The 13913-nt window shown below is 41.4% G+C and overlaps 1 protein-coding gene across 1 annotated transcript in view; it reads left to right on the top strand.

The window, feature by feature from the left end:
- Positions 1 to 13913, top strand: part of CCDC33 (coiled-coil domain containing 33) — a 127898-nt gene that overhangs the window by 51674 nt on the left and 62311 nt on the right. Inside the window, exons 10-13 of the mRNA XM_088443954.1 lie at positions 382 to 511; positions 4901 to 5034; positions 5952 to 6023; positions 7252 to 7365. Of these exons, the coding sequence (XP_088300080.1) occupies positions 382 to 511; positions 4901 to 5034; positions 5952 to 6023; positions 7252 to 7365 (450 nt within the window). The remainder of the gene's footprint in view (positions 1 to 381; positions 512 to 4900; positions 5035 to 5951; positions 6024 to 7251; positions 7366 to 13913) is intronic.

The following is a 13913-nucleotide window of genomic DNA, read 5'->3' on the forward strand; positions in this document are numbered from 1 at the left end:
TATATTATGGACTAAATTCAATTCAACGCGAATTAAATAGCGCTGGGATGCAGCTCCCAGAGCTATTCAATTCAGCGCGCTGTTATTCCGGAGAATACCCGTTCTCGCGCCTTAAACATGGGGTTTAGTCATTAGAACCGGCATTCTCTGACTTAAGTTCCTGCCGCTATGCTGTTTCCACCGTGCTAAGGGCAGAAAACGGCGCTATTCAATTTACGTTGAATTGATTTGAGCCCTATGAGTCCAAAGTCTGGATTATTGCAAATAGTCAAACCTCTGTGTTATAATCTCAACCTTCCTTTGTCTTTTTGTAATAATTATCACTGTGTTCCCGTGATTTTACATGTGGATGAATTCCATCCTTGTGTTTCTTTCCCACAGGTCTCTTTTCCTGGGCTCCCACCCTCACAGCCTATTTGGAATAACTCCTATTTGTTTCAGGGAAGAGATGGCGTGACCCTCTTTAGTGAAGGAGCAGCACTGGTCCTGGAATATTACCCTGTCACTGCTGGTAAATCTACTGAAGTTACTCTTTGGGCAATTTGCCTAAAAACTGATATCTAATTGTATTTTTTTTTTCTGCCAGTCCCTCTGGACCATAGGGTACAACTAAAGGTTGTTTTGACTAAGAATGCATATACAGATGAGTCCACATACATCTAGCCTCCTGGCGCGTTAAACAGCCCTTCTAGTCGCACCATGCCGTAGCGTGACTCAGTAGCGCTGAGCATATTTTTGTGCTTCTTTTTACCTTCGATTGCGTCTTATTCGCACTGCGATGCACATAGTTAGCACGATCAGCTTCTGCTGATTAAAATGATATGCAGCATGCCTATGTTCTGTGTGCGTCTGCAGGTGTATCTGCATGCGTAACGCTACATTACAGTGTTTCGCATGCAGATACACCCGCACTCGCTCAGAGAACATAGGCATGCTCCATATCATTTTAATTGGCAAAAGCTGCTTGTGCTATGTATTCAAATCGCCCAAGTTTTTCTACAATCTGTCCTATACAAGCAAATATTATGCTTGACATCAATATGTGTGGAAAAGCCAGTACATTTTATTGGAATGGATCTCTTTCATGTGGTGGTGTCGATCATATGTGAGTGATATATGTGGATGTATGTGAGTGATCATATGTGAGTGATATATGTCGGACCTTCACCGTGAGGTCCGACCGTGACCCCAACCACTCCATTAGGCCTCCCAGACCAATTGCCACCCCTCTGTGAGGTTGTCATCCAAATATATATATTGGAAGGCCCAGAACAGGCTCCCTGGGTCAATGTTCTTCCCAGTATACACCAACAGGAGGTCCGACTGGGACCTTAACCCCCTAGTATGCCTTCTGGGATCCAAAGTTACCACTCTAAAGTTTTCATCCAAATCCATCCAGTAGAAGGATCAAAAAAGGGTCCCTGGGTCAAAGTTCTGCAAAGTATCCGACCGGGACCCTAACCCCCCCTAAAATCTGGCCAGGATCCAACTGGACCACCTTGAGTTGGTTTCATCCCAATCAGTGCGGGGGTGTCTGAATGCATAACCAATTAATTTTATATATAAGTTGCATGAGTATTGAATCTGTTTGCAAAGATTTGAAAATGCCCTTTCTGTAACTAAGACCGCCCCTTCCCTTCCCTGTCATGTCCCTCTTGTCACACGCGGCTGCAAGAGTCAGATTCATGAAAATCTGCGTAGGTGCATATGTAGCCTGTATTCTGCGCAAATTTGCGTATTTTATACTACACTGACTGATGCTGACGGATTTATATTTATCAACCTTCTATACTGACATCTGAATGATCCTGATCAGATTTTATTGGACAACCTTCTTGGGACCATACACAGTTCAATTTGTAGCAATACAGTATAAACCTACTTAATTGTGCAGCAAAATTGCAGCATGTATGTGCACCTTACGAGCTTCTTTTCATGTGGCTAAAGGCCTAGAGCAATACTCCTAAAGTGCTTCATGGAAAAATCTATGAATTAATGAATGCCATTTCATTGCTTTATAGCTCCCCATTAATATGTGATAAGGTATGCAGTCAGAATGGCTCCGGTTACAATTGTCATAATGCAAACATCTCCGTTAGGGATAGACTCAGACTAAAAGCACTATGTGTACATTTCAACAATGTAGACATTACTTCAGTGTCAACATTATGAACATGTTTGACATTTCATGTCAACATAATGAATTTCGACATTGGGAATATCGACTAAATTTACTACGCCCTGTGATATGCTGTATACATTGCAAGCACCTACTTGTTGCAATCATATGGTATTGTTACTCTTTGCGTTGGAAACATTTTCTCTATAGCCTGGCCAGCTATTTAAAGGAAACATATCTCACCAATATGAATTATTATTATTATTATTATTATTTATTTATATGGCGCCACAAGTGTTCCGCAGCGCCTAACAAAGTACATAAACAAATAAGTTGACCAGTGACTTACAGTACAATACAATACAATACAGGACAAGGAACAGAGATAATATACATTGCTACATTAGCGACCATAACACCCAGATAAGCAACAGAGCAAAGCAGCCAAGTGTTAGGTGTCCTAGTGGTAAGTAAGAAGTAGATGGAAGTAGAGAAGGAGAAGCACAGGAGAGTAGAGGGCCCTGCTCGTAATGAATAGTTACCTGTTTTGCTCAGTCTTACATATTTCTCAGCATGCTCAGGATATTGTTATTGGATCCTGTACATAGCTACATTTTACTTTGAAATCAACTCTTATTAAAGATATAAAGGTTTGTTTGCAACTATGGGGCAAATAGCTGACATTTCTCTTTTGCACCATTGTAGCAGGCGTAATTGCCAACCCGGCAGAGTATTCTGTATGCAGAATGACCTCTTGCGAATGTTCACCATAATAAGCACAAAAGCATGATATTGTTTATTTATTATTATTGTGCAGTATAAGTGGTGGAGACGGGGCAAGCCTGAAACCATGTTCTTCTTTACACTGCAGAGGCCATTGTCCTAACAGCATTATATTATCAGCCACTACCTCCGGTAGAGTGCCGTCCTGAGTGCACAAGGTATTCCAGGTGTGTAGTTCTGCACATATTAAGTCATGTGTTTAATATGATAAACTAGCACTTGAAGTAAGGACACACCTGCTTCCTCGTACTTCTCCAAATAATGTAATATGTAACTGGGGTTTCCAAACTTTAATTATATGTAGCCTTGTCTACCCACCAAGATCACAGTCTGCAGGTTCTGTATCTCTGCTCTTAGCTAACAATATAAGAGAGGCCGTTTCATCAGTTTCCAGCACCAATGGCTTCCCTGTATATGTATCGCACATTATATTATATTCTTCAGTATAATCTGTGTTATCATGTATATCACATTATAATGGATCCAGGGTTTCTAAGGAGATGCTGATCCCCCCCACACACACACACACACATACACCAAACAATTGCACTCCATGCTACTAGTACAGTACAGTAAGTGAAAGAAGAGCAGAATTCAGAGTGTGCAGATGGTACTGGGTCCCCAGGAAGGTAAGCAGGAGTATAAACGGCCATTTATAGGGTCTTACATTTTAATTGGAAATAGGAAAAATATTTTAATGAGGATTAAACAAGTAGTTTATTGGAAGAACCCAGAATAGTCTGATTTAATGAGTAAGGGAAATAAGTGGTGTATTTGCCTGACTGTGTACTAGGTGGCTAGCATGGTATTTACAGTATATATGTGCATGTAAACATTACACAAATGTATCTGCTCTGATTTGAGGGCGGGGTGTCTAAATTTTATACTATGTATAAAAGAGCAAACAAGGGCTTTTGGAGAGTAGTAGTAATGTGCACTGCTACACACAGGGTCTGATTCAGACTAACGCAATGGCGATTTTACGCAGATCGAGTGATTGTTTGCCATTGCGAATGCGTATTAGCTGCACTGCGCACGTACTGCGATTCCGCACGCACAGACAACCCATTTGCAATGTGAGTGACAGGTAGTCAGTGTTAGGGGGTGATAATAGGGGGGAGGGGGGTCAGCAAAAAGGCAGGTGTGTCTTATCGTTTAAACCCCATTACATGCGCGTGCATAAATTATCCATTGCAATTACATATGCAGCATGAGAACCCTCTGTGTGTCAGGAGAGCTGCCTGATATGTGTATTATGTCCCTTTCTGGCTGCCAGTATTCCTTTCCAGCATCTATTCTAGCCAATGTTTCTTGTTATTTATCTTGTTTTGCTGTTCCCATACATTTCCATATGTTATCATCATTTTGCACAGGGGAACTAAAGGCTAAATACGGGTCAGTTTTAAATAACCTTATTACTGAGCATAAAATCAATCTCCTGCAGCATTTGATGCTGGTCACAAGGTTAATGCCAGCAAACGGGTCCAGCAGAGTTCAAGCACTTGGCATTTCTGTTATAAGTGTTATAAGCAGGGGTGGCACAGTGATTAGCATTACTGTCTCATGCTTTTTTTTTTTTTTTTTAGGCACGACCTGTGTGGAGTTTGTATGTTCTCCCTGTGTTTGTCGGTTTTTTTTCCTGTTTCGTTCCACAGACAAAATACATACAGGTTAATTGGCTTCTGATAAAATTGATCCCAATGTCTGCAGAAGAGAATTTAGACTTAAGCTTTACTGGATCACAGAGAGTGATGTGATGGATTAAACATTCTGGAGTATATTTACTAAAGTGGGATTTTTTAGAAGAGCCCCAAACATTGGATTTGTATGTTAACCATCGGGTTTGCGTACAAATCCGAATCAGCCCTGCGTTGGGACTATAATTAATTGATGATAATACTGTAGTAGATTGTTAACAGAAGGAACTCTTGAAACTTCAAACAAGTTTATGGAATATTGCTGTGAGGAAATGAAAGATCATGCATTTTCTTTGTGTAGATTCGCGGCGTGTCCCATGGCATCTATCACATTACTGTGGGTTCTCTATAATCCCATTGGACATGGATGTCTATCATCAGTTGATGTCTGGCAGTAGCAACAAGGCACTAACCTTAACTGGCGTGCCTATCCAGGTAAATCAATGTAGAAGAGCATCAATAAATTGATGAGGATACAAATGCCAATTTAAATGGGGAAGGTGGGCTGGAAAAAAAAAGAAATATTAATTAATATAAATAATAATAAAACAAAATATATATATATATATATATATGTGTGTGTCACTCCCAGGTCCAAATGTCACACAATGATACCCTGGTGCCTTCCCAATCAATAAGTATAGAAAGTAACACATGTCCATCATAAGAAAGACGCTGGCGGCGCTCCGGGACTTGAAAAAATGTATATATTGAACACCAACGTTTCAGAGCCCCCTTGGTGTTCAATATATAAAGTTTTTTCAAGTCCCAGAGTGCCGCCTGCGTCTTTCTTAGGATGGACGTGTATTTCTAGATAGATAGAGATAGATATGTAGTTGGGATCCTGGCGCTCAGCATCCCTGCACCGGAATCCCGGCACTGTTGTGAATGTTAGCACCAGCATCCTGGCACCTGTGATCCCAGCGGGTAAGTATGAGAGTTAGGTTTAGTGTTAGGGTAAGCCACTAGCGGGATGGTTATAGACTGTGGGAAGGGAGGGTTAGGGTTAGGCTGCAGGGAGAGAGGGTTAGGGTTATCCTGTGGGGAGGGAGGGTAGGCTTAGGGGGATGGTTAGGGTTTAGTGTAGGGGTATTTACCTTTGGCATCGGGATTCTGTTGGGATGCCACTATCAGTATTATATATATATATTGGTCGGTAATCTAGATATTAGTGTGTGTGTTGGGGATCACTGGTATCTCTAAAATTTGTTAAATATCCTATGATAATATCTGGCAAATGTGAGTAGGGAAGCCATTATGCTATTACTAGCATTGTACTTGGATGTAAAGTTGGCAGTGATTTCTATGTGATATTGGCACAGTTGTCCGTTCATGCACCTCTCCCTCCTTAGGGTACAGAGCTGAAGACTCTCTCTGGTGGACCTCCCTCAGTGTCACTGCAGCTGCTACTTCTGAAGTCTGAGGTGAGAGGTGACACATTGTCTGTGACTGTTACTGACTCTTAATTAGTTTCTCTGTCTATTCTTTTAAGCTGTTGATTTACCTTTCTTCTGTATTTAAACTTGCACATTTGTTACTCCTAGTCCCTTGTATTTATTTGCTCTGTATCTATACTGGCTTATGTTGTAAATGTTATCTTTTATCATTTCTCCTCATCACTATGTTACTGGCACAGGTCCTTTGTGTGGTATTTGCTGTGTACTATATTACTGTTACTTAGATCAAGTAGAAACACAGAGAGGAACGTTTATCACAAGTGCCCGAACAATTGATGACAATGTGGGATTTTACCACCTGTCAATCTATCCCTCTCCCCTCACCATGCTTCTTTGCTTTTCTCTCTTATCTCATTTATAATCTGAACTAACAAGCTGTCGATATCTTTTCATATCACACCTCAGGGCTAGTGGGAGGTGGGTTGGGGGGATGCTTCTGCTTAATTTCTCCCACGAGACAAGAGCAGAAATAAGGAGGGGTCCTGTTGAATAATTCAAGGGGTTTTTTAGCCTTGAGCTGCAATAAATAATCGCCCTCCTTCTCTTAATGTCAGGCACTGAATTAATTCTTAGACTCGCCACTTAAACCCAATATTCACCATAGGGAAACATAAAATGATGGCCTGTGAAGAAATGTTCTTCCATTTGAGCTATTCATTCTGACAGCTGATATATAAGGAAAGCTAGATTATATGGTGGTTATAACTTCTACACTGCAGACCATAAGGCACGCATCCAGTTCTTATAAAATAGATAGGTAAAAGAAAAGTACACTGGTTTCGGTGACAAGTAAACTAAATAGATATTATGAAGGTAGGGACCTTAAAGTGATTGATTAAGAAACTACAGAGAAATTCCAGAGGCATGGTGGGAAGGGGGGGTGCGCTAGGGATTTTCTATGCTTTTGCTCTGTGCTGCCTATCAGTCCAGTACTGTGCTCCTATGTTAATCACAGTCTAATGAGTGGGGCTCATGCAGACACACACTGTTTCTGCACACAGACAAATACGCCCAGATGCCGATCATTAACTTCTATTACCAAGTAATGCTCCCATTTACAGCAGCGGCACGAAGTAACAAGGGGAGTAAGATTAGTCATTTCATATGTTGCACTCTTCCCATATGCTATGTACATGCATATGCCGAACTCTCTGTACACCATGTACAGTACTCAATAATGTGTCTTGTTCCACAGCACCCAGAATTCTTTTTGAGTCCATCAGCGACACAGTCCACTGAATGGCAGACTCAAAGCCACCAGACTACAAGCTTCATTAAGGTGGGCACAGAAACCCCTAATAAGGATGAGGTGAGTGTGCAGGGAAAACAAGTAATCCATGTTTATATCTAAGTTGCAGCAGTGTATTATTATTATTATTATTAATAACTTTTTTTATATTTTAATAAGGTGCCACAAAGTGAATACTGCACAGCACCATACAGAGAGTAAACATAGATGACAGTAACAGGGTATAAGAACATATGTACATTACACAATGGAAGACCATAAACATAAGTACCAAATAGTAAAATATCACACCACAGATTGGGTAGGACAAATAACAGGGGCAAGGGTAGGGCAACATGCTGAAGCTAGTAGGAGCATACACGGGCGAGCTGCACGTGGAAACTGATCCAATACTTCATTATACTGTACCCGGAATCGGTATGTAATGCCAGCGGCTTATTAGCCGCCGGATGAAATACAGACGCCAGAAGCCCGAATGGTCTACATCCCAACTGGGTCTGGTAAGTACCCTAACCCTGCCCTGTCCCCCCCCCCCAACCTCCCTTAGTGGTGCCTGACCCTAACCTGCCCCCGGAGGTGCCTAACCCTAACCTCCCCATGGTGGTGTCTAACCCTAACCCCCCTTTCCCGCACCCTAAACCTAACCCTCTCGACGGGGGTGCCTAACCCTAACTTTCCACCCAGTGGTGCTTAACCCTAACCCCCCTTTCCCTAGTCTACCATAACCCTTCCCGGGTGGAGCCTAACAGGGCCGGATTAAGGCTTGTAGGGGCCCTGGGGCAACTAAGTTGTGGGGGCCCCCACCAAGCCACACAGAGCCTACCATCCCTCCCCCGCCACACGGAGCCTACCCCCACCTGATTACTTACCTTCTGGCTCTGTGTTGTGAATACAGCAGCACAGTCAGTGCTGCTGCATAGAGCGCAGAGCGGCTCCTGAGGCCCGACATCAGCGATCAGCGCCACGTACATGATGTGTCACGTGATGCTGATGAGAGGACTCGGAGCCGCTCTGCGCTCTATGCGGCAGCTCTGACTGTGATGATGCATTCAGAATAGATTTTTTTATTTTTTTTTTATCTATACACGTGTGTATTAAACACACACACATATATACATATATATATATATATATATATATATATATATACATATACAAAAGGATTTTTCCTATGGCAAGGAAAAAAGAGAGGCGGCACTCCCAATGATGAGGTACAAAAAGGTGTTTAAATGGACTGTACATCGTGATGAAAAGGCTTTAGAGCCTTGAAACGTCGTTTAGTATCTGTACCTATGCTGTTATCCATTTAAACACCTTTTGGACCTCATCATTGGGAGTGCCGCCTCTCTTTTTTCCTTGCCATAGGAAAAATCCTTTTTCAGCAATTTATTTAGGAAGGCACCCTTCAGCAGATTTCTCATCCAGAGTGCCGAATCTGTGGCAAATATATATATATATATTTTATATATGTAGCAAATGTATATAATACTGTATATATAAAATACACACAAACACATACACACTAACACATACTGTATATACATACACATATACAGTATACACATACATACACACAGTATACACACACACAAACACATACATACACACTAACATATACAGTATACACGCACATAGACACATACATACACACACACACTAATATATATATATATATACACACACACAAACACACACATTGACACATACACTCTAACATACACGCACACCAACACATACTGTATATATACGTATATACAATAACACATACAAATATTTACACAATAAAACAGTTCATATGCACACTTACTTTTTATGCAGCTGCTGCTCACATCCTTAGGCTTCACCCCCTCGCGCCGTAATGCCGCGATTTGCGGGTCATTTGGGGGCGGGGTTGCCGTATTGGCTCCGCCCCCTTCAGGCACAGTAGTAGCAGGGGGAATTGGTCAATCGGGGGGGTTTCTAGCTACTTAGAAACCCCCGCCTGCGTGCTCTAGAGGTGGGGGCCCCTCTATGTGTGGGGGCCCTGGGACAATCGCCCCTGTCGCACCCCCCCCCCTAATCCGGCCCTGGTGCCTAACTACTATCTTGAGACTCTGGTCGGGCTGCCATTGTCGGGATTCCGATGGCCGGCATCCTGGATGGCGGTAATCTGACCGCATCCCCTTGTACCCAATATATGGACAAGTAAACTGAGTCAGAGGGGGAAATTCAATTAGGTGCGAGTTTGCATAAGGCGTTAAACTTGCACACTTCGCCTTATACTTTGCACACTTCACCTTTATGTGTGCAGCCAAGATACGCACAATTCAATTAGAAATGCCAATTTGCACTACTCGCAGTGAGAGTGTGCAAATTTTTACTAAAAGCGAACAGGGAAAATATCATAAAGTTGGGAGACCTTCCTGGACCCCCAAAAAGTGACAACTTCTTTAGCAGAAGCATATAGAAGACTGTAAGTGGTCATAAGGAAAGTACTGTATGTGTGCACTATATAAATAAGCTTTAGAATTTTGTTTAATTGCAAAGGAATTAAACAGAAAATGGCAAAAAAAAATGTAGTAAAAAAAAAGATGCTTTTGGGGTAATTTGAGGTGACTTTCAAAAATGTAAAAACTGATGAAAACAAAAACAATTGTTTTTCATTTAAATAAATACTTTACATTTGGGGGTGTGATATTTTACAAAAAAAAGCATATTTTTGGGGTAATTTGAGTCTTTTTTGCCCAATTAAGCTAATTGAAGACTTCAAAATGCCTAATTAGTCATTAGTTGGGGGGGGGTTGTCCAAAGGGGTACTGAAGCAAGTCCTGACATTTTTACCTTAAAATAAAGATTTCCCTACCTTTTCTCCTGCTCAGGGAAATGCAGACAAGAACAGGCATGTTTACTCTGAAAAAGAAATGCGAGTTTGTAATTCAATTGCAAATGTAATTCGCTGTGCGAATTTGTTTTGAATTCCCCTCACGGGACCATTGTCTCTAAAGGGGAGAAGGAGACAAGGGAGCGGAGCACTGGTGACATGGATAGTTCTAGAGAGGAACAATCACTGTACAGCATAGTGTTAGATTGCGTAACTGCCTTGTGCCATATAATAAGAAAAATCACTATACTGCCCTGCTATATACAGTTACCTCTGTCTTGTATGCTGAAAGACCGGTGCTGTCTACTCTGGAATAAGACTTCACAAAGCTTGCTGTATACAACAGGTCACTATGGTGTACAGGGGGAATACTAAAGACATCATTGTTTGTACAGTGACATATTGTTACACTGCTCATTGCTGAATACTGAGAGCTTGGTTTAGAAGTAAATGCTGTATAATAATATAGAACCATAATTCCCAATGGCATAGACTGAGATTGGTCAGTGTATATGAGATATAACTGTTCAAAGCTTAACAGATTTCCAGTGACAGAGACAAAGTACACAGGAAATTATCTTTGTGAAATAAAGAGCATGGTATTTGGAGAAGTAATGACGGAAGGGATGTGTCAGAGAAGACAGTAGAGGAACAGTGTCAATAATACACAATACACAGCTCTGCTCTCCATGTGGTGTCTCTGCAGTAGGATTACTCCATAAAAGCAAAGGATGAAAGAGAGGGATGAAAGACAAACCGCAGCTGTTCCGCTTATCTCTGGCGTCCAGAGTGTAAGCTGCATGCGCAGAGACCACTGAGACCTCTCATCTAGTTCTGTGTGTTTGGGGAAAGTGCTGAGCCCTCTCTTCTGGGGCTATTTAACTTTGTGGTGTAATCCAATTTCTGTATACTTCCATCCACTACAAATTTGACTATGAAATTAAAAAGTTGTGGTTGAGCATACCCTGGTTTTCTTGGCCAGATTCTTGCCTGTAGAAATGAGTTATGCTGGGTATGCAGTCTGTAACACTATAAACAGAGCAATGCAAATACCGCACACAGTCACTGTAGGGTAGTAGGGTCTTGCTGCATATTGGATACTATGTACTGTATGCATATATGAGGCTGTAGTCTGTAGCAAGCATATCTCCAAGGCAGATTTATGGCCCCTTGGGGAGGATCTGATTAAAAGCTGATTCTTAGTGTGTAAACGCACATAAGTATAATGAAAGAGGGAGATTTATTGGGATTTCAGGGAGGGAAACGCCAAGGTAGAGGGGGGACCAGGGCTGCAGTAATAAAATGAGAAGAGGGTGGATTAGGAAAGAGAACTTGTGCATCCAAGTGTTACACAGTTATATTGTAATAAGTTTATTGTGTGCTGTTGACTCAGACCAGCTTGTCAAATGCTACATTTGTATAGCTTTTATTACATAAATTGCATTTTTATGGGTAATAGGGGCCCTCTGCCTCACATTTCTCATTACTGAAATATAACAGTTTTAACATGTAGATATGCCCTAGGCAGAGTTTAAATTATTGTGCCTCCTACAATAAAATATTCATCTACTTTTTTTTTGTCCTGCTGAAGAAAATAATTGCTCATAATGGTCTTACAAGGTAGTGTGGCGTTCCACAGCTTCACACTGTGCCCAGGTCACTGGAGAGAGAAAGAGAATTACATGAATTGTAAATTGTCTTCTGTGACCTAGCTGTAAATCTATGGTGAGAGATGTACAATATTATAATGTGGTTAAATTCATCCAAAACCAATAAACATAGGAACCTATCTCCCCATTCCTCTTTTCAATTATTCCTGTTCCTCTCAGTCTACTGACCTTGTGTACAGTACTGCAGACAACAAGACATCCATAAAAGCATGTGAGCTGCCTACATTGTGGGGAAAAGCCTTGTTCAGAGAACCTGAGAAGAGTGCTCCATAAAGCTTGCTTGTCTATTGGAGACTCATGAGTTCTCCTGCCCGGACAAACTGGAGAGTAGGCCACCCTACCAGCTCACACCCACTTCTCTAGTGAATTGAGCGGAGGCCTTGATGGTATAATTCATTGTAAATCGCATCATTGTGAACCGGCAGTGCGATGATGTGAATAGCTGTACTGCGCATTGGGTGGCGGGTCATGATGCTGCATATCACATCACCACATATCCACCTTTGTCCCTTGGTACTTTCTTTCCGAATCTCCAGTAGACAAGGTCCAAAAAGTAGGCAAGTATATTACATGTACAGAAGATGGTACATACTGCCCTTGACAATTATTCCAGCAGATTGCTGCACCAGTATGTGTTTGGCAACATATTGAAATAGCACTGCTCCATTTATGGTATCAACGGTTAAAATGCCACATCATAAATGTCGATATCTGGAAAATGTCAATATGAACAGAGGGCCTGATTCAGCAGCAGACCGATTTGCAAATTTGCTCCCAAGCAGCTTTATAATTACATCCTTTCAATTATGTTAATGTTAGGGACGCCAGTATAGAGGAGCCTTGACGATTGGCCTGGCGCTTATTCATATATTTGCAAATGTATGTAACTAATACCTCTGAATCGCTATTATCATGTAGGATTTAAGTATTGTTTTTGCTGCAGTGTGCTGGGGGGCAAATCTCTTTTTTTCTGTGTTCAGTGTAAACCCCGCCCTTTACAAGCACCTATGTTATGCAATTAAGCTGATTTGAGCAGCTACCATAATTTATTTTGCAGTTTGGAGAGGCATGAAGGGAGTCAGCATTAGGAGGATGTGTTGATCCTTGTAGTGCCATGTGGAGGTTTTTTGGGGTACCTCCAAGGTAAGTTAGCTCTCAGCTTATATATGTACTGTTATCATGCAGTACACCAATTGTAATTATATGACCCAGAGTGGGTGCTACCATTATGTAGCAATAATTATTTTGGGGTGAGCGTTTGGGAGTGGGGCCCCCGGGGGAGTTCTGACTGGACCTTTCTCATGGCATCACCACTTAATTCACATAGAATACTTTTATCACTTTTCTATTTGTTTGTATATTATTTGTCATTTTAATTCTTTCTCATTTCATTAACACTTATTGATTTGTACTTACACATCTTTTCTTTACACTACACTATCACCTTTTTCCCTTTTTCGTGTGATGCCCTGGGAATGGCCCTTGGCTGGAATTTTTTTGGGGTGCCTTGCTTCTCGGACGTGAACCCCTTAATGTTAGGGACGCCAGTATAGAGGAGCCTTGAAAATTGGCCTGGCGCTTATTCATATATTTGCAAATGTATGTAACTAATACCTCTGAATCGCTATTATCATGTAGGATTTAAGTATTGTTTTTGCTGCAGTGTGCTGGGGGGCAAATCTCTTTTTTTCCTGTGTTCAGTGTAAACCCCGCCCTTTACAAACACCTGTGTTATGCAATTAAGCTGATTTGAGCAGCTACCATATTTTTTTTTAAGTATATTACATGTACAGAAGATGGTACATACTGCCCTTGACAATTATTCCAGCAGATTGCTGCACCAGTATGTGTTTGGAAACATATTGAATAGCACTGCTCCATTTATGGTATCAACATGGTTAAAATGCCACATCATAAATGTCGATATCTGGAAAATGTCAATATGAACAGAGGGCCTGATTCAGCAGCGGACCGATTTGCAAATTTGCTCCCAAGCAGCTTTATAATTACATCCTTTCAATTATGTTAATGCAGCAGGAGGCATCATGCCCCCTGCATACATTAATGATCAGAGCTGC

Source organism: Taudactylus pleione, unplaced genomic scaffold (assembly GCF_031769625.1).
Source record: "Taudactylus pleione unplaced genomic scaffold, aTauple2 ptg000019l, whole genome shotgun sequence".
Taxonomy (NCBI): domain Eukaryota; kingdom Metazoa; phylum Chordata; class Amphibia; order Anura; family Myobatrachidae; genus Taudactylus; species Taudactylus pleione.